The sequence below is a fragment of the Chiloscyllium plagiosum genome, unplaced genomic scaffold, assembly GCF_037043375.1.
Source record: "Chiloscyllium plagiosum isolate Xiang-an unplaced genomic scaffold, Cpla_swu_hap1 HiC_scaffold_13, whole genome shotgun sequence".
NCBI lineage: Eukaryota > Metazoa > Chordata > Chondrichthyes > Orectolobiformes > Hemiscylliidae > Chiloscyllium > Chiloscyllium plagiosum.
Genome location: NW_028270151.1, coordinates 9487916 through 9509382, shown reverse-complemented (window position 1 = coordinate 9509382; position 21467 = coordinate 9487916). Strand labels below are relative to the sequence as shown.

Genomic DNA, 21467 nt, shown 5'->3' with positions numbered 1-21467 from the left:
GAGAAAGTGAAGACCACAGATGCTGGAGATCAGAGTCAAAACGTTTGGTGCTGGAAAAGCACAGCCGGTCAGGCAGCATCCGAGGAGCAGGAGAGTCGACATTTCAGGCATAAGCTCTTCATCCGGAATGGTGAAGACCTTATACTTGAAACGTCGATTCTCCTGCTCCTCGGATGCTGCCTGACCAGCTGTGCTTTTCCAGCACCATGCTTTCTAATGGAGGACAAGAATCGACTGTATTTTTTCATTCACTTTTGCAGGCGTAAGCTGACCCATTATTGAGGGGCTTTGTTAAGGTAATGTTGATTAATGGTAATTGCTGTGGTTCTGTTCGCCGAGCTGGAAGTTTTTGTTGCAAACGTTTCGTCCCCTGGCTAGGCGACATCATCAGTGCTTGGGAGCCTCCCGCGAAGTGCTTCTTTGATGTTTCCTCCGGTGTTTATAGTGGTCTGTCCCTGCCGCTTCCGGTTGTCAGTTTCAGCTGTCTGCTGTAGTGGTTGGTATATTGGGTCCAGGTCGATGTGTTTGTTGATGGAGTTTGTGGATGAATGCCATGCCTCTAGGAATTCCCTGTCTGTTCTCTGTCTGGCTTGCCCTATGATAGTATTGTTGTCCCAGTCGAATTCATGTTGCTTGTTGTCTGCGTGTGTGGCTACTAAGGATAGCTGGTCGTGTCGTTTCGTGGCTAGTTGATGTTCATGTTTGCGGATTGTTAGCTGTCTTCCTGTTTGTCCTATATAGTGTTTAGTGCAGTCCTTGCATGGTATTTTGTACACTACATTCGTCTTGCTCATGTTGGGTATCGGGTCCTTCGTTCTGGTGAGTTGTTGTCTGAGAGTGGCTGTTGGTTTGTGTGCCGTTATGAGTCCTAGGGGTCGCAGTAGTCTGGCTGTCAGTTCCGAGATGCTCCTGATGTATGGTAGTGTGGCTAGTCGTTTTGGTTGTGGTATGCCCTTGTTCCGTGGTCTTTCTCTTAGGCATCTGCTGATGAAGTTGCGCGGGTATCCGTTTTTGGCGAATGCCTTGTATAGATGTTCCTCTTCTTCTTTTTGCAGTCCTGGTGTACTGCAGTGTGTTGTGGCCCTTTTGAATAGTGTCCTGATGCAGCTTCGTTTGTGTGTGTTGGGGTGGTTACTTTCATAGTTTAGGACTTGGTCTGTGTGTGTGGCTTTCCTGTATACCTTTGTAGTGAATTCTCCGTTCGGTGTTCTCTGTACCATCACGTCTAGGAATAGGAATTGGCTATCCTTTTCTTCTTCTCTCGTGAATCGGATTCCTGTGAGTGTGGCGTTGATGAGTATGTCGATGACACGTTTGTAATCATTAAAAACACGGAAATAGAAAAAACACACCGGATCATCAAAGCCACACTAACAGGAATCCGATTCACGAGAGAAGAAGAAAAGGATAGCCAACTGCCATTCCTAGACGTGGTGGTACAGAGAACACCAGACGGAGAATTCACTACAAGGGTATACAGGAAAGCCACACACACAGACCAAGTCCTAAACTATGAAAGTAACCACCCCAACACACACAAACGAAGCTACATCAGGACACTATTCAAAAGGGCCACAACACACTGCAGTACACCAGGACTGCAAAAAGAAGAAGAGTAACATCTATACAAGGCATTCGCCAAAAACGGATACCCGCGCAACTTCATCAGCAGATGCCTAAGAGAAAGACCACGGAACAAGGACATACCACAACCAAAACGACTAGCCACATTACCATACATCAGGAGCATCTCGGAACTGACTGCCAGACTACGGAGACCCCTAGGACTCATAACGGCACACAAACCAACAGCCACGCTCAGACAACAACTCACCAGAACGAAGGACCCGATACCCAACATGAGCAAGACGAATGTAGTGTACAAAATACCATGCAAGGACTGCACTAAACACTATATAGGACAAACAGGAAGACAGCTAACAATCCGCAAACATGAACATCAACTAGCCACGAAACGACACGACCAGCTATCCTTAGTAGCCACACACGCAGACAACAAGCAACATGAATTCGACTGGGACAACACTACTATCATAGTGCAAGCCAGACAGAGAACAGCCAGGGAATTCCTAGAGACATGGCATTCATCCACAAATTCCATCAACAAACACATCGACCTGGACCCAATATACCAACCACTACAGCGGACAGCTGAAACTGACAACCGGAAGCAGCAGGGACAGACCACTATAAACACCGGAGGAAACATCAAAGAAGCACTTCGCAGGAGGCTCCCAAGCACTGATGATGTCGCCTAGCCAGGGGACGAAACGTTAGCAACAAAAACTTCCAGCTCGGCGAACAGAACCACAGCAACGAGCACCCGAGCTACAAATCTTTGCACAAACTTTGAATTAATGGTAATGTCAGTAGTGACCCTTATTCTCTAAGCTTCTTTAAAACTACACAAGACATTAGTCAGGCTGCAGCTGGGACACTGTGAACACTTTCAGGCCTTTTAGCTAAGGAAAGATATCCTGACGTTCGAGGCAGTCCAGAGAAGGTTCACTAGGCTGGTCCAGAAATGGAGGGACTATCTGGTGATAGGTTAAGTAGGTTAGGCCTCAACCCATTGGAATTTAGAAGAATTGAGAGATGACCTGATTGAAGCATGCAAGATTCCTCGGGGATTTGACCGAGTAGATGTGGAAAAGTTGTTTCACTTAATGGATCATCTCCGGATATGGAGTCAAACATCTAGGACAGAGATAAAGAGAAATGTCTTCTCTGAGGGTAGTGAATCAGTGGAAATCTTTTTACACAGAAGCTGTCGAGGCTAGGTCATTAAGTTTATTCAAGGCTAAGATAGACAGATTTTTAATCAGGAAGGGAATCAAGGGTTATTGGGAAAAGGCGGGAAGGTGGGCTTGAGGATTATCAGATAAGCCAGGATGTGATTGAATGGTGGAGCAGACTCAATGGGCTGAATGGCCTACTTCCGTTCCTGCATCTTATGGTCTGATTAAGCTGATGAAATGAGAAGGAATGTTCTTCAATGCCATCAAGCCAACCTGCTTTCGGTCCCTTCTAACTAAGTGAGGGGGGGGGGGGGAGCAGTATTGGGAGGAGTCAATGTTGTATACTGCACCTTGCTGTTAGCTGCTCACTTATTGTGCAATTATGTCACACAGAATGGGTTAGCCTTTCCAAGTTGTGAGAAGAGGAATCATGGAATGGGCCCTCCAAGACTGAAGGGCACTGTGTCAGTAAATCGTCAACCTTGCATGAAAAGCATATCACTGGAGTTGAGGATTAAGAGATCAGCCATGATCTAATTGAATGGCTGAGCAGACAAAATGGACCGAATGGTCTATTTCTGCCCCACATCTTCTGATCTTACAGTCTTAAGTCACATGATGCTGTGGACTACTATGACTTAGTCTTGGATGATTCAGAAGCACCCGTTTAGGGTATAGGTTTGCTCGCTGAGCTGTAGGTTTGATATCCAGACGTTTCATTACCTGGCTCGGTAACCTCATCAGTGGCGACCTCCAAGTGAAGCAAAGCTGTTGTCTCCTGCTTTCTATTTATATGTTTGTCCTGGATGGGGTTCCTGGGGTTTGTGGTAATGTCATTTCCTGTTCGTTTTCTGAGGGGTTGATAGATGTTTTCTAGATCAATGTGTTTGTTTATGGCGTTGTGGTTGGAGTGCCAGGCCTCTTGGAATTCTCTGGCAGGTCTTTGCTTAGCCTGTCTCATGATAGATGTGTTGTCCCAGTTGAATTGGTGGGTTTTTTTTCATCCGTGTGTAGGGCTACGAGGGAGAGAGGGTAGTGTCTTTTTGTGGCTAGCTGGTGTTCGTGTATCCTGGTGGCTAACTTTCTTCCTGTTTGTCCTACGTAGTGTTTGTGGCAGTCCTTGCATGGAATTTTGTAGATGATGTTGGTTTTGTCCATGGGTTGTACTGGGTCTTTTTGTTAGTTAGTGTTTGAGAGTGTTGGTGGGTTTGTGTGCTACTAGGATTCCGAGGGGTCTCAGTAGTCTGGCTGTCATTTCTGAGACTTCTTTGATGTATGGTAAGGTGGTTAGAGTTTCTGGCTGTGTTTGGTCTGCTTGTCGTGGTTTGTTCCTGAGGAATCTGCGCACTGTATTTTTTTGAGGATCCGTTCTTCTTGAATACGTTGTATAGGTGGTTCTCCTCTGTTTTCTGAAGTTCGTCTGTGCTGCAGTGTGTGGTGGCTCGTTGGAATAGTGTTCTGATACAGCTTTGTTTGTGTGTGTTGGGATGGTTGCTGGTGTAGTTAAGTATTGGGTCAGTGTTTGTCAGTTTTCTGTATATGCAGGTTTGTAGTTCTCCCTTGTCCTTTCTTTCGACTGTGACGTCCAGGAATGCGAGTTTGTTGTCGGTTTCTTCCTCCTTGGTGAACTTTATGCCTGTGAGGGTGTTGTTGATGATGTTAAATGTCTCTTCTAGTTTCGTTTTGTGATGACAAAGGTGTCATCTACGTAGCGGACCCAGATTTTTGGTTTGATGGTTGGTAGGGCTGTTTGTTCTAGCCTTTGCATTACTGCTTCTGCTATGAATCCTGATAGCGGAGATCCCATGGGTGTGCCGTTGGTTTGTTTGTAGACTATGTTGTTGAAGGTGAAGTGGGTGGTGAGGCACAGGTCCACTAGCTTCATGATGTTTTCGTTGGTAATGTGAGTGATGGTGGTTGGGGTGTGTGTGATGGTCTCTGCTAAAAGTGTGGTAAGTGTTTCCTTTGCCAGGTCGATGTTGATGGAGGTGAACAGTGCTGTTACGTCGAATGAGATCATTGCTTCGTCTTCCTCTATTTTGGTGTTTTTGATGATTTTTAGGAATTCCTGGGTGGAGTGGATGGAGTGCTGTGACTTAGATTTAGATTAGATTACAGTGTGGAAACAGGCCCTTCGGCCCAACAAGTCCACACCGACCCGCCAAAGTGCAACCCACCCCTACCCCTACATTTACCCCTTTTTTAATCTAACACTATGGGCAATTTAGCATGGCCAATTCACCTGACCTGCACATCTTTGTGACTGTGGGAGGAAACCGGAGCACCCGGAGGAAACCCACGCAGACACGGGGAGAACGTGCAAACTCCACACACAGTCGCCTGAGTCGGGAATTGAACCCGGGTCTCTGGCACTGTGAGGCAGCAGTGCTAACCACTGTGCCACCGTGCCGCCCACTGTGCCACCGTGCCGCCACAGGAATTTCAGTCTTCTACTACTAGGTATTTCAGTCTTGCGTGTAGTTCTTTGGCCAGTCTGTAAGTTGGTGTTCCGGGTAGTGAGACTATAGGTCTGAGGGGGACTCCTGGTTTATGGATTTTTGGTAGTCCGTAGAATCATGGGGTGTTGGTCCCGTCTGGTTTCATTTTCTGGAATTCCGTCTTGTTTAATTGAACAGAATTGTGTAATTGTTTTAGGAGATATGTAATTTTGTTTCCTAGTTGCGGGGTCGGGTCTAGCGCCACTTGTTGGTAGGTGTTGGTGTCTGCGAGTAGTGCATTGGGTTTTTTCTATGAAAGACATAGAGAATGACATCACCACAAACCCCAGGAACCCCATCCAGGACAAACATATAAATAGAAAGCAGGAGACAACAGCTTCGCTTCACTTGGAGGTCGCCACTGATGATGTTACCTAGCCAGGTAATGAAACGTCTGGATATAAAACCTACAGCTCAGCGAGTAAACCTACACCCTAAACCTCAACCTGAGCTACAAACCTTGCAAAAGCATCCGTCTCCTTCATCCCACGGCTAAACACTCTGTCATTGGGGTCTGCCAGCAGAAATCCTGTTTCTGGAGCTTCTGTATCTGGAGGTTGTTCCAGGTCTTCACCATCCAACCAGGGAGCTCAGCTCCACACAGACAGCACGTCACCCGCTTTCATGACTGCTCAAACAAGCCTCCTACTCCACGCCACACCAGAGAGCCGTTTAACTCCAGGTCTAAAGACCAATTCCTGAAATGGTGAGGCTGAGGTAACGGGGAGAGAGCAGGTCACTCGAGTTTAGAAAAACGCATGGGGAATTTTATCGAGAATTCTCCTAAACTGAGGCAAGGTTAATGCAAGATGGACATTCCCAATGACCAGGAAGTCCGGAACCAAAGGTCACATTGTAAGGATACAAGGGTCAGCCATTCAGGACTGAGATGAGGAGGTGGTTCTTCGGTGGGGAGCCCATAGGATTCTCTGCCATAAGCAACTGAGGCCAAAGTATTGCATCTGTCCTGAAAGCCTTCAGATATAATTCTTCAGCGTAAAGGGAATGGATGGAAAGCAGGAACAGGGGACTGAGTTGGGATGATCAGCCGTGATCATATTGAATGGCACAGCAGGCTCAAAGGGCTGAATGGCCTCCTCTTGATCTGTGTTTGCTACAATTTTAAGGCTTCAACTCGTGTGTAAGTGGTCTTTGAAATGGATAATCGTGGAGACATCTGGGAGAAATGATAATCTTTCTCTGTTTCCTTTCTCTAGTTGATCCCTGTGAAAGAGAGTGCATTGACTGACTGATGGCTGACTCAGGTAAGAAACAGAGATAAACTGAACTTGAATAGAATGCCAATTTGTTTGAAAAACAGAGAAATCCCAGTAGGATATATTGAACAACTTCAGCAATATCAGGGGAAAGAAAATAGTGTTTTGGATAAAGGCTTCTATCTTCAAAACAGACACCTTTCCATTGTGTAAATGTCCTAGGAGAAAGTGAGGACTGCAGATGCTGGAGATCAGAGCTGAAAATGTGTTGCTGGAAAAGCGCAGCAGGTCAGGCAGCATCCAAGGAGCAGGAGAATCGACGTTTCGGGCATGAGCCCTTCTTCAGGAAGAAGGGCTCATGCCCGAAATGTCGATTCTCCTGCTCCTTGGATGCTGCCTGACCTGCTGCGCTTTTCCAGCAACACATTTTCAGCATTGTGTAAATGTATTTGGTAACTGGCTGATAGGAATTGCATATTAAAGTTGATGGGGAAGAGATGCTTCCTGACCTGTAATGAATGGTGTATGTGACTGGTCTGTTATTTGTCCTACCCAGTACACAGCTCCATTGAAGATATCAGAACTCTCTGAATATCAAATGGGATATCATCACTGACAGTGATTGTGATATGCCCATCATGCATTGTCATCCAAAACCGATCACTACCCCAATAATTATTTACAAAATTTGATATTATTTATATTCAATGTGCAGAATTTCAAAGCGATGCTGTGTTTTTAAAACAAAAGAAGTCTGGTGCAAACCAACTGTGAGCGTATGGAGTTTAGTCACTTTGGATTGAGAGAGCATCATGGGAAGGCTCAGCTCCGATTTCCAATAGCAACCGAGGAAGAACATGAGGATCTGGCATCCTTTTTTTAGAAAGTAAAATGATTAACATTAATTTGGCTATGCAGTGCGATAGCAGCCACTGCTCCTGGCTCAGTCCACCCCATTTCCTTCCTCTTCCTTCTCAGTGCCTTTTTAGCAACCCTCCCTCGTTTCCTCAAGACACCTCCACCAATTGTGGTCCCATTCTCTCAATGACCAGCACAATGGCCCTTAACAACAGGACACTCCAGCCCCGTGAGTCTGTTCTAGCATTCAGTGTCTGATCTATGGCCTCACTCCATCGACCTGCTTTTGGCCGTATCCCTTTGCTTAACAAACATTTTTCATTTGACGTCCCCCACTTTCATAGAACATAGAACATAGAAAAATACAGCGCAGTACAGGCCCTTTGGCCCTCGATGTTGCGCCGATCCAAGCCCACCTAACCTACACTAGCCCACTATCCTCCATATGCCTATCCAATGCCCGCTTAAATGCCCATAAAGAGGGAGAATCCACCACTGCTACTGGCAGGGCATTCCATGAACTCACGACTCGCTGAGTAAAGAACCTACCCTTAACATCTGTCCTATACCTACCACCCCTTAATTTAAAGCTATGCCCCCTCATAATAGCTGACTCCATACGTGGAAAAAGGTTCTCATGGTCAACCCTATCTAAACCCCTAATCATCTTGTACACCTCTATCAAGTCACCCTTAAACCTTCTTTTCTCCAATGAAAACAGCCCCAAGTGCCTCAGCCTTTCCTGCCATTTCCCCTTAACCCTTGATTTCCTGACTGATCAAGAATCTACCTTTCTCAGTCTTAAATATACACGCGGACTCTGGCCTACACTGCTCTCTGCAGCAAGGAGTTCCGAAGCCTCTCAACCCTCCGAGAGAAGAAATTCCTCCTCCTCTCAGTCTTAAATTGTGCCCCTTAATTCTGAGCCTATTCCCTCTGCTCCTGGAATCTCCCATGAGGCGGAACATGATGTGGAGGTGCTGGTGTGGAACTGGGGTGGACAAAGTCAGAAGTCACCAGGTTATAGTCTAACATGTTTATTTGAAATAATGAGCTTTTGGAGTGCTTCTCCTTCGTCATGTGTACCGAACATTCACATATCTGTGCGCTATGGTCAAGTGACTTCACCGAAGAATCCCATGTTTCCCCTCCAATAAGTTGAGTCCCAAACCTGTTGAGCCTATGCAGATAAAAGTTTCCTGGGGAGGTGGTTTGACAATGGACCCAATTGTCCACCAGGATTTGTGTAAGTCCAGCAGCACACACTTGGGCAGAGATCAGGATGGGCAGGCAACTGGTTATATTGGCTCCTATCAACTCTGAAAGTATCTTGTGAACTTTGCAAATATTGGAGACCAGAGAGCTTAGGGCCTCTGGGTTTGTGACCAGCGGAATGAAACACTGCCATCTGCTGACTAATGCTACAGAAATCATGGAACAGCTTCCTGACTCGGCATTACAGACATTTTCACAGAGTTTAGAATCTCTACAGTGTGGAAACAGGCCCTTCAGCCCAACAAGTCCACACCGACTATACAAATAGTAAAGTGCCCAGGCCCATTCCCTTATTACTCTACATTTACCCCTGACTGATGTACCAAACCTACACATTCCTGAACATTTATGGACAATTTAGCGTGGCCAGTTCACCTGACCTGCACGTCTTTGGACTGTGGGAGGCAACCCACGTAGACACGGGGAGAATGTGCAAACTCCACGCAGCCAGTTGCCTGAGGCTGGAATTGAACCCGGGTCCCTGGCGCTGTGAGGTAGCAGTGCTAACCACCAAGCCACAGGTTTACTTACACTGAAAGTTCACTCCTTCCCGGTTCCCCCTGCTTTATTTCCTGCCAAAATAAATCCTCTTAGGTAGCATTCTAAAACATACGAGGTAAAAACAATGACTGCAAATGCTGGAAACCGGATTCTGGATCAGTGGTGCTGGAAATTTCGCTGCTCCTCGGATGCTGCCTGAACTGCTGTGCTCTTCCAGCACCACTAATCCAGATTCTAAAACGTGCACATGCCAGAGATTGTCCACCGTTGGTTTTGGGATAATGGAAACCTGAAACCTAAAGAGGAGTAGCTGGAGAAATGAGCCGGTCTCGTAACATCTAACGAGAGAGAAACGGAGTAAACATCTTGTGTTCAGTGACCCTTCTTTAGAACCTTATACAGATTCGACATGATTTCTCTTGAATTTGGAAACGAATGGGGTGATCTTATGGAAGTGTTCAACATGTAAACTGGAAAAAAAAAAGGGAGACAAAACTATTCCCACTGATTGAGAATTCTACAACAAGGTAATGGAGTATTAGTACCCAAACCACAGTGAGTATCAGTGCCCACAGGCACAGTGAGTATCAGTGCCCACAGACACAGTGAGTATCAGTGCCCACAGACACAGTGAGTATCAGTGCCCACAGACTCAGTAACAGTGCCTACAGATGCAGTGAGTATCAGTGCCCATAGGCACAGTGAGTATCATTGCCCACAGACTCAGTAACAGTGCCTACAGATGCAGTGAGTATCAGTGCCCACAGGCACAGTGAGTATCAGTACCCACAGATATAGTGAGTATCAGTGCACACGGACATAGTGTGTATCAGTACCCGCAGACAGTGTATCAGTACCCGCAGACATAGTGAGTGTCAGTGACCATGGGCACTGAGTCACAGTACCCACAGAGACAGTATCAGTGCCCACAGACACAGTGTGTAGCAGTGCCCACAGACATAGTATTACTGCCCACTGACACTGTGAGTACCAGTGCCCACTGACACTGTGAGTACCAGTGCCCACTGGCACTGTGAGTATCAGTGCCCACAGACTCAGTATCAGTACTCACAGGCACTGTGACTGTCAGTACTCACAGAAATAGTGAGTATCAGTGCCCACAGACACCGTATCATTGCCCACAGACGCAGTCAGTATCAGTGCCCACAGACACTGTGACTATCAGTACTCACAGACACAGTATCAGTGCCCACAGACACAGTATCAGTGCCCACAGACACAGTATCAGTGCCCACAGACACAGTATCAGTGCCCACAGACACAGTGAGTGTCAGTGCCTGATAGCACAGTGAGTGTCAGTGCCCGCGGACACAGTGAGTGTCAGTGCCCGCGGACACGGTGAGTGTCAGTGCCCGCGGACACGGTGAGTGTCAGTGCCCGCGGACACGGTGAGTGTCAGTGCCCGCGGACACGGTGAGTGTCAGTGCCCGCGGACACGGTGAGTGTCAGTGCCCGCGGACACGGTGAGTGTCAGTGCCCGCGGACACGGTGAGTGTCAGTGCCCGCGGACACGGTGAGTGTCAGTGCCCGCGGACACGGTGAGTGTCAGTGCCCGCGGACACGGTGAGTGTCAGTGCCCGCGGACACGGTGAGTGTCAGTGCCCGCGGACACGGTGAATAGCAGTATCCGCAGACACAGTGAGTGTCAGTGACCACGGGCACTGTGTCTCAGTACCCACAGACAATATCAGTGCCCACAGACACTGTGAGTATCAGTGCCCACAGACACTGTGAGTATCAGTGCCCACTGACACTGTGAGTATCGGTGCCCACTGACACTGTGAGTATCGGTGCCCACTGGCACTGTGAGTATCGGTGCCCACTGGCACTGTGAGTATCGGTGCCCACTGGCACTGTGAGTATCGGTGCCCACTGGCACTGTGAGTATCGGTGCCCACTGGCACTGTGAGTATCGGTGCCCACTGGCACTGTGAGTATCGGTGCCCACTGGCACTGTGAGTATCGGTGCGCACAGGCACTGTGAGTATCGGTGCGCACAGGCACTGTGAGTATCGGTGCGCACAGGCACAGTGAGTATCGGTGCCCGCAGACTCAGTGTGTGTGAATGCCCACAGGCAGAGTGAGTATTTCCTGTGCACAGTCTGAAGTTGGTGCATGGGAAATACTCAGCAGGTCTGCTCACAACAACTGGTGAGAACCGAGGTTAACGCCTTGATGTGGACCAGACCTGACTCCCTCAATGTTTTTAAGAAGGTTGACCTGAATGTTTTCTGAATTTAAAAGGCTGATGGGGAGTGCTGTATTCCCGATGTGATGCGAGTTGGTCAATCTCTTCAACATTAAGCAAAGCCCAGTTTATTTAAACACTATAGTTAAAATACAACCAAAAGAAAGAGGAGTTTATAATGGCTTAACTATTGGGAAAATTTATCTGATTAATCGATATACTTCCTCGTACTAATTAACGCTCCCAATACAGTAACATCCCATCCACATACCCCTTGGCAAAAAAGGCGAATTCAGACACAGATTCTCAAATGCAGTTCTCTAATCCAGTAGAAATAAAACACCGAGAGAATTCAGAGAAAACAGCAGCTAGGAGGCATTTACTGAAGCTGCCAAACCCTTTGACACCCTAAACAGTTGCTAATGTTACTGACAAAACCAAAACCCAGAAATCCTGATCCATGAGAGCTGGCCATAACATTCAGGAGATTTTATTTTCAAAATTCCGAGGCCTCACAAGTTATTTACACAAGTCACCTTCAGTAGCTGGTTTTGCACCTCTGCCTTATAACTTCTCTTTTTTAAAAAAAACCAAGGACAAAATAACCAGAAGACATAGGAGCAGAAATTAGGCCACTCAGCCCATCGAGTCTGCTGCTCCGCCATACAGTCATGGCTGATAAGTTTCTCAATTCTGGATTAGTGGTGCTGGAAAAGCACAGCAGTTCAGGCAGCATCCAAGGAGCTCTAGCCCGAAACATCGATTTTCCTGCTCCATGGATGCTGTCTGAACTGCTGTGCTTTTCCAGCACCACTAATCCAGAATCTGGTTTCCAGCGTCGGCAGTCATTGTTTTTACCTGATAAGTTTCTCAACCCCATTCTCCCGCTTTCTCCCCGTAATTCTCGATACCCCTGGCAATCTAGAGCCTATCTATCTCCATCTGAAATATACTCAATGGCCTGAGCTCCACCGCCTTCTGTGTGGCAGTTCATCGTCACAGCTTCAAGTCAAGCATGACTTCTTCCAGGGAGCATTAACACAAACGGGGTGTGTGTTGGATTAGCAGGGCGGTTTGCTTGCTGGGTTTTAGATTAGATTAGATTAGATTAGATTAGATTAGATTACAGTGTGGAAACAGGCCCTTCGGCCCAACAAGTCCACACCGACCCACCGAAGCACAACCCACCCATACCCCTACATTTACCCCTTACCTAACACTACTGGCAATTTAGTATGGCCAATTCACCTGACCCTGCACATCTTTGGATGGTGGGAGGAAACCGGAGGGTTCTGGCGAATAGGTGCTTGCACTATATGTGGTAAGGTTTGATTTGTAAAGACATTTCTATATCTTGCTTGTTCATGCCTTGTTTGATTTTAGAAACCAATCCTAAGTCATCTGAGGCCCAGCCGCCTGTTACTAAACCTCCTGAGCCACAGCCTCCTGTCGCTCAGCCACCTGGGGCACAGCCTGCTACAGTCTTTCCAGCTGAAGCCTATCCGTATGGAGCCTACCCTCCTGGTGCTTTTCCACCTGGTGCATATCCTCCTAATGCCTATCCGCCAGGGGCATACCCACCTGGGGCATATCTGCCTACTGCCCAGCAGCCTGTCGTCCAAGCACCTGGGGTCTACGGCAATCCAGCTCCTCTCGGACCAGGCAGTATTCCATTGATGCCAGTGCCAACTGGGATCCCAAATTGCCCACCAGGTCTGGAGTATCTCACACAGGTAAGTGACCATTTGGATGAGATCCTCTCAATCGTGTTGATCAAGCAGAAACCTTGAACAAACAGAGAATGTTGGAGAAACTCAGCAGGTCTGGCAGCATCTGAGGGGAGAGAAACAGAGTGAGTGGTTCGAGTCTGGTATGACTCTGCTTCAGAAACAGTTGGAAGATGGTGCTTTTGACAGAGGCAGGGAAGATTTGAAGGAAACAGATGGTGTTGACACCCATTGCAAAAGACAAAAGGATTGCTAACTGCGGTAGAAGAGAAATTATGCTTGTGTAAATCGAAGTGTGAAAGGGAACATAGTGGTTCCTCTCTACTAAGAGCAAAGTAAATGAGACGCAAGCAAGACAAGACCATTGAGGGTAGGGGAAGAGGGGACATGTATGAGAAAAGAAGGATAGGTAGACGTTCATGTGGTTGGGGTGTAACGCTGTGGAATCCAATGTTGAGATCTCAAAACTATAAAGTACAGAAAATGCAGTGCTGCTCCTCCAGCTTTCATAAGTCCATTTGATGGAGGAACAGAATAAGACCATTCAGCCCATCAAATCTGCTCCACCATTTGGTCATGACTAATATGTTTCTCAACTCATTGTACCTGCCTTCTCCCCTTACGGTACGGAAACAGACACTTTGGTCCGACCAGTCCATGCCAAACATAATCCCAAACTAAACTAGTCCCACCTGCCTGCTCCAGGCCAATTTCCCTCCAAACTTTTCCTATTCATGTGTCCATCCAAATGCCTCTTAAACATTGTAATTATGCCCACATCCACCACTTGCTCAGGAAGCTCATTCCATACACAAACCAACCTCTGTGTAAAAACAATTACCTCTCATGTGGAGATAAAAAGTCTTCAAGGGCAAGACAAGAAGATCTTGATCAGATGGGCCAATGGGCTGAGAAGTGGCAGATGGAGTTTAATTCAGATAAATGCGAGGTGCTGCATTTTGTGAAAGAAAATCTTAGCAGGACTTATACACTTAATGGTAAAGTCCTAGGGAGTGTTGCTGAACAAAGAGACCTTGGAGTGCAGGCTCGTAGCTCCTTGAAAGTGGAGTCACAGGTAGATAGGATCGTGAAGAAGGCGTTTGGTTTGCTTTCCTTTATTGGCCAGAGTATTGAGCACAGGAGTTGGGAGGTCATGTTGTGGCTGTAGAGGACATTGGTTAGACCACTGTCTGGTCTCCTTCCTATCGGAAAGATGTTGTGAAACTTGAAAGGATTCAGAAAAGATTTACAAGGATGTTGCCAGGGTTGGAGGATCTCAGCTACAGGGAGAGGCTGAACAGGCTGGGGCTGTTTTCCCTGGAGCGTCCGAGGCTAAGGGGTGACCTTCTAGAGGTTTATAAAATTATGAGGGGCATGGATAGGGTAAATAGACAAAGTCTTTTCCCTGAGGTCGGGGAGTCCAGAACTAGAGAGCATAGGTTTAGGGTGAGAGGAGAAAGATATAAAAGAGACCTAAGGGGCAACCTTTTCACGCAGAGGGTGGTACTTGCATGGAATGAGCTGCCAGAGGATGTGGTGGAGGCTGGTACAATTGCAACATTTAAGAGGCATCTGGATGGGTATATGAACAGGAAGGGTTTGGTGGGATATGGGCCGGGTGCTGGCAGGCGGGACTAGTTTGGGTTGGGATATCTGGTCGGCATGGATGGGTTGGACTGAAAGGTCTGTTCCGTGCTGCACATCTCTATGACTCTGTCTTTTTAAAATCTTTCTCCTCTCAACTTAAAAATGTGCCCCCTAGTTAAGATTTGGAATGTGCTGCCTGGGAGAATGGTGGAGGCGGATTCCGTAGAAGGTTGCAAAAAAGAACTGGATAAATATTTGAAAGTAATGAATCTAGAGAGCTACAGAGATGGGGCTGGAGAGTGGGCCTAGCTTCCATAAGCTGGTACAAACACAATGGGCCAACATGCCTCGTTCTACACTGTAACAGTCAATGTTTCCAATGAACATTTTCATGTTTACCAGTTAGGGAAGACAGGGCTCCTGTGCACTCCCCACATACTGACAAAACTGCAATATAATGTCATTGAAAGTGTTGAAGGGAAGGGCTTGTAACATCCATCTTAGCCCTAAACATTGCAATTGTTTGGACACCTTTCATGATTGGCGTGTGGAAACTCAATCAATGCCGCTGTTCTGAGATCCCTCAAAAACTGAGTCATCCTGTACTATTTCTCCAATATCATTTCTATAAAGGATTGTTTAAAATTGCACACAACATTTCAATTGTCGTTCATAAGAGAAGCCAAATCTCATTTGCTGTCGTACGGCATTTTAAAACCATGCCCCTTCACCACTTTTTATAGGTTTTTGCATCAGGCAGCATGAAGGCATGTTTCAATTTGCACTCACCAGTTAGGACATGTTTTATTCACTGGTCCTTTAGCCAAATTCCTGCCATTCATATTTCTCTGTGACACCTTTCTCTGGTGTTCCTCTGTCTCATGTTGTAGTGCAGGAGATAATCTACTTCAAATGAGTAACTTAACATCTGCATTATGTTTATCGGCAAAAGGGTGTTCCACTAAAACCCCCTGACTGTTTAACATCACAGACAGTAATTATCAGGCTGCAGTTATCCTTAGCTGAAAACCCAACTCTTGGAAAACCAAATCTTTCAAGAAAAGTAATACCAACATCTTGTCTTTAATCACACCTTTAGCATTGCTGTAAGCCCCAAGATGCTTGAGAAAGGTATTCCAAGAGAAATTTGTAACCAAGCCAGAAGACTCGATTTGGATAATCATAGAATTTGTACAGTGTGAAAGCAGGCCATTCAGTCCATCTGCCCAAACCCACCCTATAACCTTTCATTTCCCATGGCTAATCCACCCTAACCCGGACACGATGAGCAACTTAGCATGAACAATCCATCTAACCCGCACATCTTTAGACTGTGTGAGGAAACCCAAGCAGATACAGGGAGAACATGCAAATTCCACATAGACTGTTGCCCGAGTTTGGAATTGAACCCGGGTCCCTGGCGCTGTGAAGCAGTAGTGCTAACCACTGAGCCAGAGGCAAGAAGCTTGATCAAAGAGGTGAAAGTATTAGAGACTGTGGGAGGATGCTCTTACAGTGAAATGGTAGCGCTCTGACCTCTGAACTAGGAGGTCCAGCTTCATGTCTCAACTATTTTCTACTGTGTCATAATATCTCCGAGCAGGTTAGTGTCAAGAATATCAGTGTGAAATAGAAATAGCTTGGCAATCCAGGACTACTCTGCCATTCTATGGCTGGTGTCCAAACTGAGAGAAGAACAGAATTACAATCAGTTCATAGAATCCCTACAGTGTGGAAACAGGCCCTTCAGCCCAACAAGGCCACACTGACCCTCCGAAAGGTCACACAGACCCCTAGGTTTAAGGAATGTCTTTAAGAAGAACGAGAATTTCAGGGAAAGGAAAGTAACTTCATGGAACAGTTGGAACTGAGGAACTCACACAAACCAACACAGATGGTTGCTCGTGTGTTTGACACATCTTCCAGACCTCATGTGCATTAGATATATCATCGCCATCTAGATTAATGTTAAACTCCAGCATGGCTATTTGAGGTTCCATAAGACTATATGTAAGTAGATAACTAGAGTAACTTCCTGTACGGACAGAGAGAGCACAGGACTCATCAGGGAACCATCAATCTGGTTAAATGGAATTCTTGGTTGTCTAAAGGTGCTTGGTAGATTACTTTGCACGGAAGATATCCAACTGAGCAAATAAAAGTTCAGAGCTCACCCATGTCTGTCACAAAGCTGGTCCCTTTTTTTTCTAAAAGCTGTTCCTTTCCTCAAGGGTACTGTGCCCTTGTTTTTTTTTCCAGAGGGTTATAAAATGTTCTTGGCTTCAATTAGACTGGTTTGGTACAGAGATTAAAGAGTATTGAGAGGCCTTTTGTTTATATGTAAATAGATGAGACTTCAGGCCAAAGTGGTCATGTTTTAGAAGGGACTTATATAATGAAAGGGGAGTGGTCAGCTCTCTAGCTGAGCAGTTCAGCCCACAACTAGTTAGTTCAGCTGTGTGGAAACAGGCTCTCTCTGTCTCTCTCTCTCACTCACTCTCTTTGTCTCTCTCTCTCTGCAACTATACGAAACGCTAGTGCAACTGCACTTTGAATATTGTGTCCAGTTCTGGTCGCCATATTTCAGGAAGGTTGTGGAAGCATTGGGAAAAGGTGCAGAGGAGATTTACCAGGATGCTGCCTGGTCTGGAGGGAAGGTCTTATGAGGAAAGGCTGAGAGACTTGGGTCTGTTCTCATTGGAAAGAAGAAAGCTAAGAGGGGATTTAATAGAGACATAAAAGATGATCAGAGGATTAGATAGGGTGGACAGTGAGAGTCTTTTTCCTAGGATGATGACGTCAGCTTGTACAAGGGGGCGTAACTACAAATTGAGGGGTGATAGATTTAAGACAGATGTCAGAGGCAGGTTCTTTACTCAGAGAGTGGTAAGGGTATGGAATGCCCTACCTGCTAATGTAGTTAACTCAGCCACATTAGGGAGATTTAAACAATCCTTAAATAAGCACATGGATGATGATGGGATAGTGTAGGGGGATGAGCTGAGAATAGTTCACAGGTCGGCGCAACATCAAGGGCTGAAGGGACTGTTCTGTGCTGTATTGTTCTATGTTCTGACAAAATGTCTGCTATATTAACAGTTATTTGCTCAAACTTGTCCACAATTTTAGACCCGGCACATTAAATGATTAGCTGGAAACTGCAGTAAATATAATTCTAACTCTTGTATTGACAGGTATAGTTCCAATATCAACTATTCCAAATGATCCCAAATGGTCAAAATCACTGATTGAGGATGATCTGAATAAAATGATTGTTTGTTCTTTGTGTAAAAGTGAAGCACTGTGGAGGCTGGAAATCCAAGCAAACACAGAGAATGCTGGAGAAACTCAGCAGATCTGGCAGCATCTGTTGGAGGGGGGTGGGATAGAAGAGAGAGAGAGAGTTAACATTTCAAGTCCCGTATGATTCTTCATTAGAAGCCACTGAAGAGCCTGAAGAAGATTCATGGTGGATTCGAAATGTTGACTCTGTTTCTCTCTCCACACATGCTGCCAGACCTGCTGAATTTCTCCAGCATTCTCTGCAATTATTCGTCATCACTGCTCACCTTTTCATTTAGATTACAATTTCCTCTTGCATTTTCTTTATAAAGAAGATCTCAACTTTTTGTTTCTGTCACAGGTAGACCAGCTTCTGGTTCATCAGCAGGTGGAGCTGTTGGAAGGTATGTTGCAATAAAATTCAAGGTATGAATTCAGCTCTGGATGAGGGTAATTCAGCTCAAAATAAACATCCTGCCTGATTTTCGTTCATTTGCTGAACTCCAAATCCTGTTCGATTGATGGATGAGATTGTGTAACACAACTTGAATTATTACCATGTAGTTAGAACTACAAAATCTGTCCTGCATCTTTTAATGGAAAGCATTCTGATCAGTAAAAGCCATGATGCCTTGGTCTTACCAGACCATAGAGCTGCTCTCTCACTTACTTACTGTGGGTGGTTTAACCTGAGGATTACCATGTCTCAGGGAAAGGGAAAGTTTGGGAATGAGAGAGCATTGTGGGAACCTCAGCTGATGCAGGAATTGAACCCTTTGCGGTTCATGTCGCTCAATATTACAAACCAGCCATCTAGTGAACTGAGACGGCTTGAGTAAAAATGTCAGCCATGATTGAATAGCAGCAGAATCGATGGGCTGAATGGCCTCGTTCCGCTCCGATGCCTTCTCGTCTGAGGCTCCACAAGAATTCAGACAGATTGGGCAGTTGGGCAGATCCGAGAGAGATAGAATTCAACCCTGAAAACTGGGAGGTGATGCAGTTTGGAAGATGTAACAAGACAAGGGAGTACTCAGTGAATGGCAGGACACTAGGAAGCTGAGAGGAATCTCGGGGTGTTTGTTCACAGAACCCTGAAGATGGCTGGACCAGTTAATAGGGTAGTGAGGAAGACAGGAGAAAGTGAGGACTGCAGATGCTGGAGATCAGAGCTGAAAATGTGTTGCTGGAAAAGTGCAGCAGGTCAGGTAGCATCCGAGGAGCAGGAGAGACGATGTATTGGGCATAAGCCCTTCATCAGGAATGATGCTTGAAATGTCGGTCCTCCTGCTCCTCAGATGCTGCCTGACCTGCTGCGCTTTTCCAGCGCAACACTTTTTGACTGTTACACTTCAGCATCTGTGGTTCTCACTTTCTCCATTTTTTTGTTCGAGCAGAGGGGGCCGATCGGGGACCTGTCAGAGGTGTATAAGATAATGAGGGACATGGGTAGACTATGTAGAAAGTAGCCATTCCCCTTACTGGAAGGGTTAACAGCAAGGAGGCATCATTTTAAGGTGAAATGCAACTAGCTTAATGGGGTTTGAGGGAAAATGTTTTCGCTCAGAGGGTGGTGGGGGTTTGGAAGGCACTACCTGGGAGGGGTAGATGAGGTGGAAACCTCACAACCTTTAGAAAGTGCATTGATGAGCACGCGAAGGGTCATAACATTCAACGCTATGGGCCAAGTGCAGGAAAGTGCAATGAATGTACATTTAGAATCAGTGCTGACTCGATGGGCTGAAGGGCCTTTTCTGTATTCTATTATTCTAATTATGGTGTCTCACCCAAGTAAACAGAGAAATGATTGTGAACTTTTCCCCTTTGCTCTGCATTGATTTAGATCAAACATTGCACGACACCAGACAGGTATTGATTTGCTAAACTCTACAGGCTTTTTAAACCATGTCTCCTACCTCAACTACCCCTCCCAGGCAGTGCCTTCCAAAGCCCCATCACCCTCTGAGTGAAAACATTTTCCCTCAAACCCCCTTTTTAAGCCAGCTGTATTTCACCTTAAAATGTTGCCCCCTTGCTATCAATCCTTCCACTAAGGGGAAGCTGCTGCTTTCTATCCAGGAGAAAGTGAGGGCTGCAGATGCTGGGGATCAGAGTTGAGAGTGTGGTGCTGGAAAAGCACAGCAGGTCAGGCAGGATCCGAGGAGCAGGAGAATCGACGTTTCGGGCAAAAGCCCTTCATCAGGAATGAGCCTGTAGACAGCTTATACTCAAAACATCGACTCTCCTGCTCCTCGGATGCTGCCTCATCTGCTGTGCTTTTCCAGCACCATCCTCTCCGGTTTCTGTCCACCCAATTGATCAGCTTCCCAGTCCGCTCACTCTCTTTATCCTGTACTGTGGGCTTTGTGCTTTCCCCAAACTATACTCCTTATCGTTGGCACAATGATGGGCATTGAAGTCAACAGCTTTTCTTTGCTAATCTCCCAATATTTCCACCATTATGTTTGCTTTTAGTCTTAACTGGATTCGAGACCAATAACAAATATCAGATTAAGAACAGTCTTGGCCAGCTGGTCTATTTTGCTGCTGAGGAAAATGACTTCTGCAATCGGAACTGCTGTGGGAACCTCCGTTCCTTTGACATGAAGATTCTTGACAATTTAGGACAGGAAGTGATTAATCTGTACCGCCCGTTGAGATGTGCTGGCTGCTGCTGTCCGTGTTGCTTACAGGAGGTGAGTGACTGGTCTTGGAGATGATTACTTCAGCTGTAATGTTCTGTATGATTTCTTGACCCACTTCCCTCCCACCTTAGATGTTCTTCTGCTTTTGTTGGCCTTATTTTTTTAACCTTTAGTGCCAGCCGAGTACTGAACTACTGTAGTCCCGGTCTCTGCAGCTCCTCCTCAAACCCCTTGTCCCATTAATCACAGAATCCCTACAGGGTTGATTGAGGTCATTTGGCCCATAAAGACTTTCCAAACAGCATTCCACCCAGACAAACACCAGCCACCCTCCCAACCCTATCTCTGTTCCCCATGGCTAACCCATCTATCCTGCACATCCCTGGACACTAGGGCCAATTTCCCATGGCCAATCCACCCGAACCAGCACACTTCTAAACACAACTTTCTCAAAGCCATCTCTTTAATCAGGCTAAGGACTAAATCCATGGACTTTCCTACCACTGATGTCATCAACGTGCAGATGGGAAGGTGGCTGGCTCTCTCGCCCTCACTCATTCTCATTTTCTCTCTCTCTCTCTTATTCTCTCTCTCTCTCTCTCTCTCTCTCTCTCTCTCTCTCTCTTATTCTCTCTCTTATTCTCTCTCTTATTCTCTCTCTTATTCTCTCTCTTATTCTCTCTCTTATTCTCTCTCTTATTCTCTCTCTTATTCTCTCTCTTATTCTCTCTCTCTCTCTCGCTCCTATTCTCTCTCTTATTCTCTCTCTTATTCTCTCTCTCTTTTATTCTCTCTCTCTCTTATTGTCTCTCTTATTTTCTCTCTCTCTCTTATTTTCTCTCTCTCTCTTTGTCATTCTCTCTCTCTCTTATTTTCTCTCTCTCTCTTATTTTCTCTCTCTCATTCTCT

At 46.1% G+C, this 21467-nt stretch overlaps 1 protein-coding gene across 1 annotated transcript in view; it reads left to right on the top strand.

Annotated features, from left to right (window-relative positions):
* The window catches only part of LOC122556180 (phospholipid scramblase 1-like), an 84825-nt gene that overhangs the window by 47736 nt on the left and 15622 nt on the right, over positions 1-21467 (top strand). The window contains exons 2-5 of the mRNA XM_087993925.1: positions 6475-6522; positions 12701-13050; positions 18275-18317; positions 20389-20609. Coding sequence (XP_087850051.1) covers positions 6510-6522; positions 12701-13050; positions 18275-18317; positions 20389-20609 — 627 coding nt within the window. The 5' untranslated portion in view covers positions 6475-6509. The remainder of the gene's footprint in view (positions 1-6474; positions 6523-12700; positions 13051-18274; positions 18318-20388; positions 20610-21467) is intronic.